This window comes from Pseudophryne corroboree, chromosome 1 (assembly GCF_028390025.1).
Source record: "Pseudophryne corroboree isolate aPseCor3 chromosome 1, aPseCor3.hap2, whole genome shotgun sequence".
In the NCBI taxonomy this organism is placed as follows: domain Eukaryota; kingdom Metazoa; phylum Chordata; class Amphibia; order Anura; family Myobatrachidae; genus Pseudophryne; species Pseudophryne corroboree.
In genome coordinates, this window is record NC_086444.1 from 906919202 (window position 1) to 906938917 (window position 19716).

The 19716-nt window shown below is 45.7% G+C and overlaps 1 protein-coding gene across 12 annotated transcripts in view; it reads left to right on the top strand.

Annotated features, from left to right (window-relative positions):
• Positions 1-19716, top strand: part of BLTP1 (bridge-like lipid transfer protein family member 1) — a 705550-nt gene that overhangs the window by 554180 nt on the left and 131654 nt on the right. For 11 of the 12 annotated variants that reach the window (XM_063920260.1, XM_063920266.1, XM_063920264.1 and 8 more), the window contains 3 exons: positions 1595-1775; positions 3336-3525; positions 17473-17634. In XM_063920260.1, the coding sequence (XP_063776330.1) occupies positions 1595-1775; positions 3336-3525; positions 17473-17634 (533 nt within the window). The remainder of the gene's footprint in view (positions 1-1594; positions 1776-3335; positions 3526-17472; positions 17635-19716) is intronic. The other variant, XM_063920265.1, reaches the window with a different exon arrangement.

Here is a 19716-nt window from a genome sequence, read left to right on the forward strand (position 1 = left end):
TCCCATTCCCTCCTTGACCCATTTCAATCTGGCTTCCATCCTCTCAACTCCACTTAAACTGCCCTCACGAAAGTCTGCAATGACCTTCTTGCTGCTAAATCTGCTTATACTCTCTGCTTATTCTCCTTGACCTCTCTGCTTCTTTTGACACTGTGGACCAACCTCTCCTCATACAAATCATTCTCCCTTGGCCTGCGTGATACTCTTCTCTCGTGGCTGTCCTCTAACCTCTGTGACAGTCCTTCTCTGTCTCTTCCAATGACTCCAGCTCCCCCCCACTTCCACTAACAGTAAATGTCCCCCCCCCCCCCCCCCCCCCCAAGGTACTGTTCTTGGACCTGTCCTGTTCTCTCTCTATACAGCTTCTTTAGGTAGGCTTATTAACTCTTCTGACTTTAATTATCATCTCTATGCTGATGATTCTTAAATCTACCTTTCCTTCCCTGACCTCTCCCCCTCTTTCCTCGCTCGTTTTTTGGATGTCCTAGCACTTCCTTAAACTTAACATGTCAATATCTGAGCTGATCATCTTCCCAGATAACATAACTTCCCACAATTTCATTATCTATTGATGGCACAACTGTCTAGCCCCCAAGTAAGCTGCCTTGGGGTTATCCTTGACTCCTCCCTCTCCTTTAAATACACATTCAGTACCTCTCGCAGTCCTGCCAATACCATCTCAAAAATATTTCCAGGATTAGACCCTTTCTAACCAAGGATGCTACTAAGAACATCATACACTCGCCGGTCATCTCCAGATTGGACTGCTGTAATCTCATCTGGCCTCCCTGACAACGAACTCTGTCCACTCCAATCTATCCTTAATGCTGCTGCCCAGCTCTTCTTCCACCTCCCCACTCTTAAAGCCCTACATTGGCTCACTTCCCCTACAGAATCCAATTCAAGCTTCTCACACTTACTTATAATGCCCTCACCCTTTCCTCTCCCATTTACGTATCTTAACTTATCGCCCTTTAAATTCCTGCCCATCCTCTTCGCTCCACAAATGCATGCTGCCTCTCCTCCCAACTGATTACTTCCTCCTGTTTCTGCCTCCCAATATGTTGCATGTGCTGCTCCCTATCTCTGGAATTCTCTATCTCTCCCCTAGCTAAATTGCTTGCTTAAATTCATACAGATAGACATTGTTGTGGTTGCACCTATTTGCACTTTCTGATTCTAGGCTTTCTTCTGTGCTTATGGCCTGGCAGCTACTGCTCCCAGGCACTCTGTGAAATGCAGAATATGTGCCAGTCTTGTTATGAGTTTGTTTCTAAAACATTTTTACTCTATTTTTCACAGTTTGAAACACGTTTTATATAATTTCAGATTATAAAATAAACAGTTAGTTTCACTGCAGACAGTTTATTTTATTTCTTATAATATCTTGGACCAGCATTTTCTGTGCCAAAGGTGATGCTTTTTCTCCCTGCTCCTTGCATGGGTCCTAAGATTGTCAGTGAGACACATTGCACAGTTCAACTCTCTGGTAGTATACTGTACATTTTCCTAACATGCTGATAAGGTTATAGCTGATTTATGTGGACTAGTATTAGTTTTAAATATAATAAATTACTTTTACATTTTTGTGAAGGAGCTATGACAGAAGTTCTCGAAGTCTTGATCAAGACTCACCATCTAAAAAGAAAAAATTTCAAAATAATTACGCATCTACAACTCACTTACTGGCAGGAAAGAAAGTGCCATCATCACTACCAACTAAATCAAGTGACTCTGAAACCACAGTCTTTTATATTCCTGGGGTTGATGTGAAGGTAAGATCACACTGCAGAATGTCTAGAACTGTTTTGTGTTAGAATATTTTTTTGTAGAACACAAATGTGCACATTTTCAGATGTTTATGGGGAATTCAAAGCCTTTATTCCCAAGTGTCAAATGCTTCCGAAAGCCCACCTGAGTTTGGTACTTATGTATTGAAACTCTTTCCCGAGTTGGAGCCAGATTATGTGCGGCATGTTTGTGTACCATAACAACATGAAACAGCAATTGTGTGTCCTAGTCAACAGACCATGCATTTTCATTGGCCCCAGAAAACTGTTTGAGATGCACCATAAAGAATTAATATGATATGGTAAAGCTGTTAGGAAGAATTGCTTGCATGGCAGCTAGAGCTTGCTGGGACTTGCAGTTCAACATTGGTATTTTATTTATTGTTTTAAAATAGCATTTTAATCAGTAATACATTTCTATGGATTTTGGGAACCCATTGAAATACATTATCTATTGAAGATGATCACACATTTTGTTAGTCAGGTGTTCTCATTAAATATTTATATATTTATTTATTTTTAATGAAGAGACCTCACAATCACAGCATCAGTCAATTCCTGTATTTTAAATCGTGGAGCACGGCGAATCTTGTACAAGGCTGTGTTTGAAACAAAAAATATTTCATGTTTCAGTCAGTTGAGTGCCACTGATAACTATGCACATTCATCTCCCCCATACTTTTTCTGAAGGTGATGCATGTTTTGCAAGTTTAGTTGGTATTTGTATTTGCATCAGAAAGTAAGTGAATGATTTTAATTGTTTTTGTTCTTTTCTGTAGTGTCCTCTGTGTTTTAAACTGTGATCACTTCAGAGATCTGTACTTCTGAAATGTGAATGATACAGTTGACTTTTATGGTGGCTTAAGCACCTACTGTAGGAAACAGTTATAATGATCACCCCTTCTCCAAACTCAAAGACAGGGTTGTCCGTCCTTTTTGTAAAAAAACATAGGCTTACTAGGATATTTTGCTTATTTACTCATGGAAGCATTTGCTTTGATCATTCTTTTTTTGGTGTTTCATTTTATGAAATGTGTAAATGTTTTTACAGGTTGAATATCCCATATCCAAATATTCCGAAATACGGAATATTCCGAAATACGGAATTTTTTGAGTGAGATAGTGAAACCTTTGTTTTCTGATGGCTCAATGTACACAAACTTTGTTTAATACACAAAGTTATTAAAAATATTGTATTAAATGACCTACAGGCTGTTTGTGTGTGTGTAAAAGGTGTATATGAAACATAAATGAATTGTGTGTATGTACACACACTTTGTTTAATGCACAAAGTTATCAAACATATTGGCTAAAATGACCTTCAGGCTGTGTGTATAAGGTGTATATGTAACATAAATGCATTCTGTGCTTAGACCTGGGTACCATCACCATGATATCTCATTATGGTATGCAATTATTCCAAAATACGGAATAATCCGATATCCAAAATACTTCGGGTCCCAAGCATTTTGGATATGGGATACTCAACCTGTATTATTAATAGAAGATGATTTCATTTTTTATGGTTTCTTTTTTCCCCATCAGTTGCATTACAACTCAAAAACACTAAAGACTGAATCACCAAATGCTTCGAGAGGATCATCTTTGCCAAGAACTCTTTCAAAAGAATCCAAGCTGTATGGTATGAAAGATACTGCAACATCTCCTTTATCTAGTACTGTCCACAACAAGACTAACACCTTGTTACCACCCCCACCCCCACCTATCCCCTCAGGTACTTATTACTTACTAATATCTGAACTTTTGTATCCTGTAAGAATTATACATACACATGGAAAGCTGTTCTGCACGTAGAATTGCACTTTGTTGTATATCTTACATAGAAATGCTGCGTATTATTTGATACCAGTATTCTACAGTACTTTACTTTATACCGTTTTAGTCTAATTTTCTTCTAGTTACTGACAAAAGAAAATCATATTTGCTGCATGGTAAAAAAAACTGTCAGTTGGGAGGGAAGGGGGAAAGAGGGAGGAGGGAAGATGGGTGGGAATTAGGGAGCGAGGGGACAGGGAGGGAGGGAAGGATTTAGATGAGGGAGGGAGTGTAGGAGGTAGGGTGTTAGGAATTTATGGTTGGAGAGAGGTAGTGTAAGATGGGTACGGGAGTGAGGGAAGGTGGTCGGGTGGGAGGGATTTATGGACAGTGGGAGTGAAAGTAGGGAGGGAGTGTATGTATTAGGTATTTAGGGATGGGAGAGAGGGGGTGCAGGAGGGAAGTAAGGTGGTCAGAGGGATTTAGGGATGGAGAGAGGGAAAGTGGATGCGACTGAGGGAGTGTACGTTGGTAAAACGGAGGGTGGGATGAAGGGAGTCTTTGGATTTTGAAATGAAAGTAAGGAGTGTGGGAGGGATGGTTTTAAGGATGAAAAGAGTTGAGTGTAGGAGGGAGAGAAAGTGGGCAGAAGGAAATTAGTAATGAAGTGTTGATGGGTTGATGTATGGATTAATGGATGTATTCATGCATAGATAGATAAATAGATGGATGGATGCTTGAGAGAAAAGTTTGATAATGAACTGTTAAAAATAACTAACTGGATTAAAAACATCAGAGTAACATAAAATGTCAGTGGTCAGCTGCATCTGCTGATATGACATCTCACAGTGCAAGATAGGCTTACAGTATGTTAACTTAAATGTTATATGCAAGTAATATTGGATGGCTAGAAATAGATACTGTAGAACAGGGGTTTCCAACCTGGACAATTGGGAACGGTGGCCTGTGCCGAGCGCAGCGGAGCGAGGCACCGTGCCCGAAGCATGGCGAGCGGACACGGTGCACTAATTGGGGTTCCCCGTCACTTTACTAAGAAAACAACACCAAAAAAATCCAAAACCCCCATGTCGACCTTTTGACCTGTTGACCTATTACATGTCGACCCAATGACCATGTCGACCTAATGCATGTTGACCTTCCATGGTCGACCTAATGACTGTCGACCTAAGTTGAGTCGACCAAAAGACCCATACCCTTCCAACCACTGTCCGCAAAGCACCCTAAAAGTGCACGTTTTAATGATAGCCATGCTTGAGCACAGGTGACTTAATAAGTTCCTTGGTTATTTTGATTTAACCATCTGTGCTCGAGCATGGATATCACTAGTGTACCTTGAGAACCGAGGTTGGGAATTGCTGCTGTAGAATGTGGAAGGGCACACTGTGGCCTTCTGCTGAAATCCGGTTCCTGTCCTGAATGCAACAGCTCTGTCCGGAGACTGCTTAATTCAGGATGGGTAATGTATATGGGAAAGGCGCCAGTGATGTCACTGTAAGTGCGTCACAGCCAGTCTGGCACTCTGCTGTTTTGCAAATAGGTCAACTTTTCTGGGGCTGTCTTAACATCATTGTAGGCCCTGGGCTAAGCATTGCTCTGGGGCCCCAACCCTATCATGCCACTTCTGTTGTCCTGCACCGTCTCTTCAGATGCTTCCATAGAGTGAATGGCTGTCAGCATTCAAAATGATGAATAGTTCCAGATGTCAACCAGTCAGCATGCTGCCTAATTGCAGGTTGGGAGGCAGGTAGAGATTGCTGCCTGACCCCTGCTAGAAGATCCCTAGAATTGTAGGGCCCTGGACAGCTGCCCAGTGTGTATATACGTTAAGATGTCCGTGCATATACTTTTAATGTTTCTCTAACGTCCTAGTGGATGCTGGGGACTCCGTCAGGACCATGGGGAATAGCGGCTCCGCAGGAGACAGGGCACAAAAAGTAAGCTTTTAGGATCACATGGTGTGTACTGGCTCCTCCCCCTATGACCCTCCTCCAAGCCTCAGTTAGGTTTTTGTGCCCGTCCGAGCAGGGTGCAATCTAGGTGGCTCTCATAAAGAGCTGCTTAGAAAAAGTTTTTTAGGTTTCTTATTTTCAGTGAGTCCTGCTGGCAACAGGCTCACTGCTACGAGGGACTTAGGGGAGAGAAGTGAACTCACCTGCGTGCAGGATGGATTTGCTTCTTAGGCTACTGGACACCATTAGCTCCAGAGGGATCGAACATAGGCCCAGCCATGGAGTCCGGTCCCGGAGCCGTGCCGCCGACCCCCCTTGCAGATGCCGAAGTTGAAGAGGTCCAGAGGTCCGGAAACAGGCGGCAGAAGACTTTCAGTCTTCATAAGGTAGCGCACAGCACTGCAGCTGTGCGCCATTGTTGTCGGCACACTTCACACCAGCGGTCACTGAGGGTGCAGGGCGCTGGGGGGGGCGCCCTGGGCAGCAATGTATAATACCTTTTTCTATGGCTAAAATACATCACATATAGCCCTTGAGGCTATATGGATGTATTTAACCCCTGCCATATATCGCAAACTCCGGGAGAAGAGCCCACCGTTTTAGGGGGCGGGGCCTATTCTCCTCAGCACACAGCGCCATTTTCCTGCTCAGCTCCGCTGTGAGGAAGGCTCCCAGGACTCTCCCCTGCACTGCACTACAGAAACAGGGTAAAACAGAGAAGGGGGGCATATTTTGGCGATATTTTTATATATTAAGCGCATATAACAGAAACAACACCTTTTAGGGTTGTTTATATACATTTTTATAGCGCTTTGGTGTGTGCTGGCAAACTCTCCCTCTGTCTCCCCAAAGGGCTAGTGGGGTCCTGTCTTCGATAAGAGCATTCCCTGTGTGTCTGCTGTGTGTCGGTACGTGTGTGTCGACATGTATGAGGACGATGTTGGTGTGGAGGCGGAGCAATTGCCGGTAATGGTGATGTCACCCCCTAGGGAGTCGACACCGGAATGGATGGCTTTAATTATGGAATTACGTGATAATGTTAGCACGCTGCAAAAGTCAGTTGACGACATGAGACGGCCGGAAAACCAGTTAGTACCTGTCCAGGCGTCTCAGGCACCGTCAGGGGCTGTAAAACGTCCCTTACCTCAGTCAGTCGACACAGGTACCGACACAGATGAATCTAGTGTCGACGGTGAAGAAAGAAACGTATTTTCCAATAGGGCCACACGTTATATGATCACGGCAATGAAGGAGGCTTTGCATATCTCTGATACTGCAGGTACCTCAAAGGGGGGTATTATGTGGGGTGTGAAAAAACTACCTGTAGCTTTTCCAGAATCAGAGGAATTGAATGACGTGTGTGATGAAGCGTGGGTTAACCCCGATAGAAAACTGCTAATTTCAAAGAAGTTATTGGCATTATACCCTTTCCCACCAGATGTTAGGGTGCGCTGGGAAACACCCCCTAGGGTGGATAAGGCGCTCACACGCTTATCAAAACAAGTGGCGTTACCGTCTCCTGATACGGCCGCCCTCAAGGATCCAGCTGATAGGAGGCTGGAAACTACCCTGAAGAGTATATACACACATACTGGTGTTATACTGCGACCAGCAATAGCCTCAGCCTGGATGTGCAGTGCTGGGGTGGTGTGGTCGGATTCCCTGACTGAAAATATTGATACCCTGGATAGGGACAGTATTTTATTGACTATAGAGCAATTAAAGGATGCTTTTCTTTATATGCGAGATGCTCAGAGGGATATTTGCACTCTGGCATCGAGAGTAAGTGCGATGTCCATATCTGCCAGAAGAAGTTTATGGACGCGACAGTGGTCAGGTGATGCGGATTCCAAACGGCATATGGAAGTATTGCCGTATAAAGGAGAGGAATTATTTGGGGTCGGTCTATCGGATCTGGTGGCCACGGCAACAGCCGGAAAATCCACTTTTTTACCTCAGGTCACCTCCCAACAGAAAAAGACACCGTCTTTTCAGCCGCAGTCCTTTCGTTCCTATAAGAACAAGCGGGCAAAAGGACAGTCATATTTGCCCAGAGGCAAAGGAAGGGGTAAGAGGGTGCAGCAAGCAACTACTTCCCACGAACAGAAGCCCTCCCCGGCTTCTACAAAGCCCTCAGCATGACGCTGGGGCTGTGCAAGCGGACTCAGGGGCGGTGGGGGGTCGACTAAAGATTTTCAGCACACAGTGGGCGCGCTCACAGGTGGACCCTTGGATCCTGCAGGTAGTATCTCAGGGTTACAAGTTGGAATTCGAAAAGTCTCCCCCTCGCCGGTTCCAAAAGTCTGCTTTACCAACGTCTCCCTCAGAAAGGGCGACGGTATTGGAAGCCATTCACAAGCTGTATTCTCAGCAGGTGATAGTCAAGGTACCCCTCCTACAACAGGGAAAGGGGTATTATTCCACACTATTTGTGGTACCGAAGCCGGACGGTTCGGTAAGACCTATTCTAAATCTGAAATCCTTGAACCTGTACATACAGAAATTCAAGTTCAAGATGGAGTCACTCAGAGCAGTGATAGCGAATCTGGAAGAAGGGGACTTCATGGTGTCCCTGGACATAAAAGATGCTTATCTGCATGTCCCAATTTACCCTTCACACCAAGGGTATCTCAGGTTCGTGATACAAAACTGTCATTATCAGTTTCAAACGCTGCCGTTTGGTTTGTCCACGGCACCTCGGGTCTTTACCAAGGTAATGGCCGAAATGATGGTTCTTCTACGAAGAAAAGGCGTATTAATTATCCCTTACTTGGACGATCTCCTGATAAGGGCAAGGTCCAGAGAACAGCTGGAAGTCGGAGTAGCACTAACCCAAGTAGTGGCTTCAACAACACGGGTGGATTCTGAATCTTCCAAAATCTCAATTGACCCCGACGACACGTCTGCTGTTCCTGGGAATGATTCTAAACACTGTTCAGAAAAAGGTGTTTCTCCCGGAGGAGAAAGCAAGGGAGTTATCCGAACTTGTCAGGAACCTCCTAAAACCAGGAAATGTGTCAGTACATCAATGCACAAGAGTCCTGGGAAAGATGGTGGCTTCTTACGAAGCAATTCCATTCGGCAGATTCCACGCACGAATATTTCAGTGGGATCTGCTGGACAAATGGTCCGGATCGCATCTGCACATGCATCAGCGGATAACACTGTCACCAAGAACAAGGGTGTCTCTTCTGTGGTGGTTGCAGAGTGCCCATCTGTTAGAGGGCCGCAGATTCGGCATACAGGACTGGGTCCTGGTGACTACGGATGCCAGCCTACGAGGCTGGGGAGCAGTCACACAGGGAAGAAACTTCCAGGGCGTGTGGTCAAACCTGGAGACGTCTCTTCACATAAATATACTGGAGCTAAGAGCGTTTTACAATGCTCTAAGCCTGGCAAAACCGCTGCTTCAGGGTCAGCCGGTGTTGATCCAGTCGGACAACATCACGGCAGTCGCCCACGTAAACAGACAGGGCGGCACGAGAAGCAGAAGAGCAATGACAGAAGCTGCAAGGATTCTTCGCTGGGCGGAAAATCATGTCATAGCACTGTCAGCAGTGTTCATTCCGGGAGTGGACAACTGGGAAACAGACTTCCTCAGCAGACACGACCTCCACCCGGGAGAGTGGGGACTTCATCCAGAAGTCTTCCACATGATTGTGAACCGTTGGGAAAAACCAAAGGTGGACATGATGGCGTCCCGCCTCAACAAGAAACTGGACAGATATTGCGCCAGGTCAAGAGACCCTCAGGCAATAGCTGTGGACGCTCTGGTAACACCGTGGGTGTACCAGTCCGTGTATGTGTTTCCTCCTCTGCCTCTCATACCAAAGGTACTGAGAATTATACGGCTACGGGGAGTAAGAACAATACTCGTGGCTCCGGATTGGCCGAGAAGGACTTGGTACCCGGAACTTCAAGAGATGCTCACGGAAGAGCCGTGGCCTCTACCGTTAAGAAGGGATCTGCTTCAGCAGGGACCTTGTATGTTCCAAGACTTACCGCGACTGCGTTTGACGGCATGGCGGTTGAACGCCGGATTCTAAAAGAAAAGGGCATTCCAGAGGAAGTTATTCCTACCTTGATTAAAGCCAGGAAGGAAGTGACCGCACAACATTATCACCGCATTTGGAGAAAATATGTTGCGTGGTGTGAGGCCAAGAAGGCCCCAACGGAGGAATTTCAATTGGGTCGATTCCTACATTTCCTGCAGGCAGGATTGTCTATGGGCCTCAAACTGGGGTCTATTAAGGTTCAAATTTCGGCCTTATCGATTTTCTTCCAGAAAGAATTGGCTTCAGTGCCTGAAGTACAAACCTTTGTCAAAGGTGTACTACATATACAGCCCCCGATTGTGCCTCCAGTGGCACCGTGGGATCTCAACGTAGTTTTGGATTTTCTCAAATCCCATTGGTTTGAGCCGCTCAAATCGGTAGATTTGAAGTATCTTACATGGAAAGTAACCATGCTACTGGCCCTGGCTTCAGCCAGGAGAGTATCAGAGTTGGCGGCTTTATCGTACAAAAGCCCATATCTGATTTTCCATTCGGACAGGGCAGAACTGCGGACGCGTCCTCAGTTTCTGCCTAAGGTGGTTTCGGCTTTTCACTTGAACCAGCCTATTGTGGTGCCTGCGGCTACTAGCGACTTGGAGGACTCCAAGTTGCTGGACGTTGTCAGAGCATTGAAAATATATATTTCAAGGACGGCTGGAGTCAGAAAATCTGACTCGCTGTTTATCCTGTATGCACCCAACAAGATGGGTGCTCCTGCGTCTAAGCAGACGATTGCTCGTTGGATCTGTAGCACAATCCAACTTGCACATTCTGTGGCAGGCCTGCCACAGCCTAAATCTGTAAATGCCCACTCCACAAGGAAGGTGGGCTCATCTTGGGCGGCTGCCCGAGGGGTCTCGGCATTACAACTTTGCCGAGCAGCTACGTGGTCAGGGGAGAACACGTTTGTAAAATTTTACAAATTGGATACTCTGGCTAAGGATGACCTGGAGTTCTCTCATTCGGTGCTGCAGAGTCATCCGCACTCTCCCGCCCGTTTGGGAGCTTTGGTATAATCCCCATGGTCCTGACGGAGTCCCCAGCATCCACTAGGACGTTAGAGAAAATAAGAATTTACTTACCGATAATTCTATTTCTCATAGTCCGTAGTGGATGCTGGGCGCCCATCCCAAGTGCGGATTGTCTGCAATACTCATAGTTATTGTTACAAAAATCGGGTTATTATTGTTGTGAGCCATCTTTTCAGAGGCTTCTTCGTTGTTATCATACTGTTAACTGGGTTCAAATCACAAGTTGTACGGTGTGATTGGTGTGGCTGGTATGAGTCTTACCCGGGATTCAAGATCCTTCCTTATTGTGTACGCTCGTCCGGGCACAGTACCTAACTGAGGCTTGGAGGAGGGTCATAGGGGGAGGAGCCAGTACACACCATGTGATCCTAAAAGCTTACTTTTTGTGCCCTGTCTCCTGCGGAGCCGCTATTCCCCATGGTCCTGACGGAGTCCCCAGCATCCACTACGGACTATGAGAAATAGAATTATCGGTAAGTAAATTCTTATTTTCTTGTAGTTACAGCAGAGCCATAATTCAAATGAAATAATTTTTAGCCGTAAGACTGTGTGCCCAGTGATGGCAGCTCTCTCAGGAGAGCAATTGCCACACGCTTTTTTTCTAAATGTACAGAATGATTATTTAGAAATGGCTCATAGAAAGCAGTGGGTAAATTTAAACATATTGTTTCTATTAAAGTAATATTTTCCCTTAGCCATCATGATTTAATCCAGGACATTTATAAAGAGATATTAAACGTACTAATTCATGTTGTAAGGTCATATAAGTGCATGAAGTGTTAATAAAAGAGGATTTTGGTACTTACCGATAAATCCATTTCTCTGAATCCTCTAGGGGACACTGGAGTCCTATACAGTAGGGGTGTGAAGCCTTGAACCGGAGGTGTGGCACAATCTAAAATTAGCATTGTCAGCACAGCCGGCTCCTCTCCCTTCACATCCCTCCTCCCTCAGTTTGAAAAATTTGACTGAGAGAATAGGACATGACACTATAGCACATGGCGAGGAACCGAACCGTACAACTTATCAAACAGCGGCCAAGAACTCTTAACCGAATAAGTAACGCTGTTTGTACGAACTGTTTAAAACAAGAACTTTGAACACAGCAGGTTGACAGCACCGAGACGGGCGTCCAGTGTCCCCTAGAGGATTCAGAGAAATGGATTTATCGGTAAGTACCAAAATCCTCTTTCAGCCTGTTCAGGTCGGGGTGTAGGAATGGTCCCTGAGATAGCAGGTCCTCTCTCTGTGGTAACCTCCAAGAATCTTCCGCAAGTAACCCCCGCAGGTCGGAGTACCAACTCCTGCGGGGCCAATCCGGTGCGATTAGAATGGCCCACACTCGTTCCCGTTTTACCCTTTTAAGAACCCTGGGTATGAGTGGGAATGGGGGAAATATGTAAACCCTCCTGTAACACCAAGGAAGTGTTAATGCGTCCACTCCTTCTGCTGCTGGATCTCGAGTCCTTGACACATATCTGGGCAGCTGATGGTTTTGTCGAGACGCCATTAGGTCCACCTGAGGCAGACCCCATCTTCTCACAATCATGTTGAAAATCCGTGGATGAAGACACCACTCTCCCGGATGCATGTCCTGGCGACTGAGGTAATCTGCTTCCCAGTTCTCCACACCTGGAATGAACACTGCCGAGAGAATGATGTCTCGCCTTTCTGCCCACAACAAGATCTTTGTGGCTTCCTTTAACGCCATCCTGCTCTTTCCTCCTTGACGGTTTATGTAAGCCGTCGTCGTGACATTGTCTGACTGAATCCTGATGTGTTGTTTCATGACTAGGTCTTCTGCTAAGAGAAGTGCATTGTAAACTGCTCTTAGTTCGAGGATATTTATGGGTAGTTTGCTCTCCTGTAGCGTCCACCGTCCTTGAAACTGATGGTCCTCTAGGACGGCTCCCCAACCTCTGAGACTGGCGTCCGTCGTCAGGATCCTCCAATCCCAAATGGTGCATTTCTTGCCGGCTGCAAGGTTCTTGTGTAACGACCACCATATCAAGGAGACTCGTACTTGTGGTTGAAGTCGGATTCTCCGATGGAGAAGCCAGTGCGAGCCTGCTCCCTGAGCAATGAGGTTTATTTGGAATGGTCGGGAATGAAGTCTGCCGTACTGGAGAGCTTCGAATGACGCCACCATCTTCCCGAGAAGTTGCACACAGAGGTGCAGAGAAACGGTTTGCGTCCTCAGTACTTGAGCCACTAATCTCTGTAGGTCCTGGACCTTGTTCTCTGGTAGGAACACACGTAATAGGACCGTGTCCAAGATGAGACCGAGGAATTGAATCCGTTGAGTCGGTATGAGGTTGGACTTTTGGAAGTTGACAATCCATCCATGTTGTATTAGAAATTGATGGGATGTCTGAACATCCTCGAGCAGTCGATTCTGCGATGGAGCCTTGATCAGTAAATCGTCCAGATAAGGTATAATCGTGACCCCCAACAGTCTCAGTCCTGCAACCATGATCGCCATGATCTTTGTGAAAATTCTTGGGGCTGATGCTAGACCGAACGGCAAGGCCCGGAATTGGTAGTGATCCGCCACCAGTGCGAACCTTAAGTAAGCCTGGTGAGGAGTCCAGATTGGAATATGCAGATATGCATCCTTTATGTCCATGGATACCATGAACTCGTCCTGTTCTAAGCCTGCAATGACTGATTGGATTGATTCCATCTTGAATTTGTAGACTCTTAAAAACTGGTTGAAAACTTTTAAATTGAGTGTTGGTCTGACCGTCCCGTCCGGCTTTGGCACGACAAAAAGATTGGAATAGAACCCCGTTCCTCTCTGAGAAGCGGGAACCGGAATAATGACCTCTGCTTGTAGCAATTTGAGAATTGCTGCCCGTAGTGCCCCTGCTTTTTGAGGGCACTGAGGCAATCCTGTTGTAAAAAACTGACTGTGAGGCCTCTGTTGAAATTCCAGCTTGTATCCCTGAGAGATTAAGTTGTTCACCCAAAGTTCTGGTGAGGTTTTGGCCCAGATGTCCTGAAAACCTTCCAGTCGGCCGCCCACCAAGGGGGACCCCAGGTGAGCTGGGAGGCCGTCATGCCACGGTCTTGTCGGCAGGTTTATCCTGCTTTCTGGTTGTTGCCTGCGAGCGGCCTCTACCTCTGCCCCCGCGTGCTTGTGTACCGAAACCCCTACCTCGGGCTCGAAAGGACTGTGTTCTAAATGAAGTAAACGCTGGTCCCGAATAACCTCTCCTAGTTTGTGGAGAGGTTCTCGTATAAGGGGTGGGCAGAAAAGTGGACTTCCCCGCTGTAGCCTGCGAAATCCATTTGTCCAACTCTGGTCCGAACAGCATTTCACCCCCAAAGGGGATGGCTTCTACTGCCTTCTTGGTGTCAGAGTCTCCTTGCCATTCTCTGAGCCATAAAATCCTTCTAGCCGATATAGCCGATGCAGATATGCGCGATGCTATTCTGCTAATATCCTTAGAAGCCTGACACAAGTATGAAGCAGATTCTCAAATGTGTTCCGTCAGTTGGGTAAACTCCTCTAAGCTATTTTCCTCCTCAATAGCTTGTACAATACGTCCAGACCATGCACCCATGGCCTTGTTAACCCAAGCACAGACGATTGCAGGCCTCTGCGCGAGCTGCTACGAAAATTGACTTTAACGCTGTGTCAACCTTACGGTCTGACGCATCTTTTAAAGTAGTTACGTTAGGAATTGGTAAGATTGTGTTCTTTGACAACCTTCCTAGGGAAGCATCCACTACCGGCGGATTCTCCCACTTGTCCATTACACCCTTAGGTAGGGGATAAGTTATCTGAAACCGTTTCGGAAATTGAAATCGTTTGTCAGGCTGTTTCCAAGCCTCCTCCATCTGAGACTGGAGGGATTTAGGGATGGGAAACACTGCTGAACGCGGTTTTTGGGATTCGAACAAATCGAAATCTTCCGGCTCCCGTATTTCCTCTACCTGAAAGTTTAAGATCTCCTTTACCGCGTCAATTAAGGAGTCCAGACCAGAGATTGCCGTGTCCTCCTCTGGAAAATCGGCATCTATGTTAGGTTCAATTAACTCACCTTCCTCTGTATCAAGAAGAAAACCCTGTTCCTCCTCTGATTCCGGTATAATAGGAAGCGTTCTCTTAACGGCCTTGCGCACACTCGTTTCTGCGTGTGCGGGCGGCGTTAACTTGATGAGAAATTCCTCCATCGTCTTTGAGAATCCCGCAGCCCATTCCGATTGCTGCTTGCGCGATTCTGCCATCTCCTTGGAGATTCTATTAGCAAGGTTGTCTTCCCATGCCTTAGCCAGAGCACTGCTCCCAGGTGGAGCGTCCTTGTCTAAGCAGGAGTCGCACACCTCGGAGCTGCCAACCCGCGTGCTGTTCTTGTTACATTTCGTACAAACATAACAGGTCTTGGAGGTCTTGGTTGCCTTAGACATGTTGCTTTTAATTTAAACACCTTATCAGGGTATTACGCAGCGCTTTCACCCTTTAAACTAGGAAGAGAAAGACTGGGAGATGACGGAAGCAAAGGTATTGGATCCGGCTGGAATTACCTGTCCTTTTGTTATGGAAAAGGATCAAGGCAAAATATTTTTACATGAAAAAATTAAATAAAAATTTACCAAAAAAATAAAAAAATAAAACACCAGCCGACTCGCAACCCTCACACCCCAACTGTTAAATCAGCTACGATGTTAGAGTTGGTATTAGCTTGCTTCCGTGTATTTTCTTCAGGATCTTTGAAACAGAAGTCCCTTGAAAATATAATAAGTAAAATATGATTACTTTCCAGGAGATCCTCACATATATAATTTACACCAGCAGAGGGAGCTCTTAGCATAAAGAACCCTCTACTAATATCAATATAGCCACATATCCAGTCAGAGCAGCAGGGGGAGCTATTTCTAAAGACTCTTCCTCTGTTTTCCCCGTTGGAGGGGGGAGGGGACGGTGAGGGCATGCATCTTCTCCGACTGGCGCCATAAATATTAAACATGGCCCCCACTAGAAGTTGTAAGTACTAACTTTTATGCTTTGCGCAGCCCATTCTCTATATAATTAACTGACCCTTTCTGTCTATATCGCCGCGCGCTGCCGAGAACTCCTCAGCCGCGCGGCGCTGTCTCTCTCTCTCTCCCCCTCCCGCCGTCCGCTGGCTGGCGCGCGCCGGGACCGCTATGAGAAGCTTCCTTAGCGGCGTCTGAACACCGCCTCTCTCTTCTTCTGCAGCGCGCCGCTCTGTCTCCCCCTGCACACAGGAAGGACAAACAGAGCCCAGCGCTGCACCAGCTCCCGCGCGCCGGCTGCTGACCTCAGTTCTATGAAGAGGGGGTCTTTAGTAATACTACACATCAAGTGTAAAGAGAGGAGAAAAAATATATATATATATATATATACATATACTAAATGAAAGAACCTAGCCTAAGCTACTTCTTCTAAGTCCCCAGTTTTTCTTTTCAACCAGTACTCACTATTCTGCTGTTGGAGGATCTCCTGTGGAGAGATGCAGGTCCCTTCAATAGGGATCTTTGTCTCTCCAATAGTAAGTAGCTTTGTCTCCCTTTTATTAGGGTTACGCAGCTCTTTTTAGATTTTTAGTCAGGAGCTAAGTGCTCCCACGTGCTGTTACCTCCAGCACAATTTTTCAAACTGAGGGAGGAGGGATGTGAAGGGGGAGGAGCCGGCTGTGCAGAAAATGCTAATTTTAGATTGTGCCACACCTCCGGTTCAAGGCTTCACACCCCTACTGTATAGGACTCCAGTGTCCCCTAGTGGATGAAAGAGAAAATATGTTCATTTTTCTTGAATATTATTTTTGAGAAATTGCATATTTTTATGAGCTTTTTCCATGTAAACACTTCTCCTCCCCACATGTGGATAACAATTGGCATATTACTACAGTCTAGAAATGCTTACCATTTTCAGTACCATTGTTTATGGCGATGTTTAGAATAGTAAAGGCTACCCAGCTGCCTAACAGCTGCAGAACTCTTCCAGTTGACAGTTTCTTATGCTCTCCTTGTTTGCTGTTATATTCTAAACTGTAATAACACATACCAGATAGCCACAGGATGATGGAATCCTGGAACTACGCCCTATCGATGAGTTACCCATTCGGTGGCCAGTGTTCTCATCGCTGTCAGAGCAGCTGTCCACGGAAACTGTTAATACTTCCCAGAAGTAGTACCAGGTTTATCTTGACTATATGGAGATGGCCACAAGACATGCATAGCTCTTTCAAATTATGTATTCAGAATGAGTAAATCCCTATATTCCCTACATGCTGTATACAGAGGCAGATTGGCCCTAGGGTTTACAGGAAAGATCCCTGGTGGGCCGACGCACCCGTGGGGCCTGTTTAGTTTGAGGACATGTGGTCCTTTTTATAGACATAATGAATAAGCTGCAAAATAATTTGCATATATGAAAATTACTTTGCCACTTAGCATGTGATTGCAAATGATATAGTGTATGCTTTGTCTGCCTGCTTGGCTGACATATAAGATTGAGTGAATAGTGATTGGGATACGGTTGGTGTAATAAGCAAGAAAATATATCTTTCTAAAGAATGATATAGTTTCCTAAATTCTAAAGGTGTATCATATAATGTGCTCATAATATTTAATTTTATTTCTTTTTAACTTCCCCCTTGATGCTGGACATGCCCGCTATCTGGAAAGTATTGGGGGGAGGGTGCTGCTGCCATGGCCCATGGCTAGACCTTACACCTCTGGTGCTGCCCATGTGGGGCCACTAGTACAAATTTTTCCAGGGCCTCTTTTTGTTCCCAATCCGCCCCTGGCTGTATACATCTAAAGATATCATGTTCTTAATAATTGATCAGCATGCAAAACTATGTTTTTATTATTGCAGCCAAAGGAAAGGGAAGTGGTGGAGTGAAAACTGCAAAGTTGTATGCTTGGGTGTCCCTGCAGTCTCTGCCTGAAGAAATGGTCATCAGTCCAAACCTGCTGGATTTTCTAGAGAAAGCCCTGGAAACTATACCCATCACTCCAATTGAAAGAAACTATTCAGGTGAACATTTCTCTTCATAAACTTTGCACTGCTGCCAATCCAGACATGACACAGCATCTGCAGTGTGTGATTTGCACAAAGTGTTCATTAATTATTTTATTATTATATCCTGTGTTCCGGGAGTAAAAGACATTTAGTTCTGCTTGTCAGTATAATAATGAGAATATATTATTGAGCTTTACTTGGGCAACTCTCCAGATGCCACTTGCAGACCCCACTTTGACTGCCAGGCTCAGCGATCTGAAGAGTTGCTCAGTACTTAGAGTGAGCAATGTCACGTTTCTGAAGCATGACTCACATGTATGAAGTAAGGTGAGAGATTTGTAGAACAGGAATGACATTTGGTTGGGTGAAGTGTAATGTGTGTTTGCCTTTTAGTAAAATTACTGTCATTTTGCCTGTCATATTTGAAGAAAGCCATTTGTGTTACTGAAAATATGTCCGGATACGGTAATGATTTAGAGATGTCTATTCTTAGAATCCTGATCAGGAATTTGATTTTTTTTTAGTAAACTACATGTGGGTTATAGAAAGAAGAAATATGGACAGACAGGCTGAAATCCTTCCCCACTGTACTGTGTTTTTTCTTCTTCTAACATGTCGACATTTCATCTGTCTCTAGACGTTGAATGTCGCCATTATGACTGTCTGACATATCAACCAACCAGATTACACTGTATATATAACAAATGAGTGCACAAAGAAAATGGCAAGATGGGGCATGGGAGTTAGTGTGGCTATTGCTCAGCCACCTACCATTAGTTGAGCAAGCAGGCCAAAAAAAAAAGTCCAACATCATAGGTAACAGCAGAGGCAAAATTCCTGTGATCTAGGAGATGATCTCCAAACACTAGGGCTGCTCACGTGTCCAGTGACGTTACTGACCCACCAATAAGTCTGGTCCACCCGCCACTCTGAAAGGGACTTAGGGGTATATGCAATTCCGGGCGAATTGCGGCACTTTTTCGCCCGTTTTTAAATTCGACACAATTCAACCGTCGAATTCCGGAAGGTAAGTGCCGGAATTCGACATATTCAATAAAAAACGAATTCGACAGTCCCGCTGTCGAAAAACGGCCGATTTGACGGATTTTGATTAGATTTTTAAAAATGTTTAAAAATCGGATAAAACGGTAAAAAACCCGAAAAAAATTGCTTGGGGTCCCCCCTCATAAGCATAACCAGCCTCGGGCTCTTTGAGCCAGTCCTGATTGCCAAAATACGGGGGGAAAAATGACAGGGGATCCCCCGTATTTTAACAACCAGCACCGGGCTCTGCGCCTGGTCCTGTTGCAAAAAATACGGGGGACAAAAAGAGTAGGGGTCCTCCATATTTTTTGTACCAGCACCGGGCTCCACTAGCTGGACAGATAATGCCACAGCCGGGGGTCACTTTTATACAGCGCCCTGCGGCTGTGGCATTAAATACCCAACTAGTCACCCCTGGCCGGGGTACCCTGGAGGAGTGGGGACCCCTTCAATCAAGGGGTCCGTCCCCCCAGCCACCCAAGGGCCAGGGGTGAAGCCCGAGGCTGTCCCCCCCCCATCCAAGGGCTGCGGATGGGGGGCTGATAGCTGATAGCCTTGTTGAAAATGTAAGAATATTGTTTTTTTGCAGAAGAACTACAAGTCCCGGCAAGCCGGTACTTGGAGAACCACAAGTACCAGCATGCGGGGGGGGGGGGGGGGGGGGGGGGGCGCTGGTACCTGTAGTTCTACTGCAAAAAAAATACCCAAATAAAAACAGGACACAGACACCGTGAAAGTATAACTTTATTACATACATGCCGACACACATACTTACCTATGTTGACACGCCGACTCTGGCCTAGTCTCCAATGTCGACGTCTGGGGTACCTGAAATTAAAATTATACTCACCTGATCCAGTGTCCAGTTCTTTTATTATAATCCACGTACTTGGCAAAACAAAAAAACGCATTTACCTGAACCAGACGGACTGAAAGGGGTCCCATGTTTACACATGGGACCCCTTTCCCCGAATGCAGAGACCCCCCGTGACTCCTGTCACAGAAAGGTCCCTTCAGCCAATCAGGAAGCGCCACTTCGTGGCACTCTCCTGA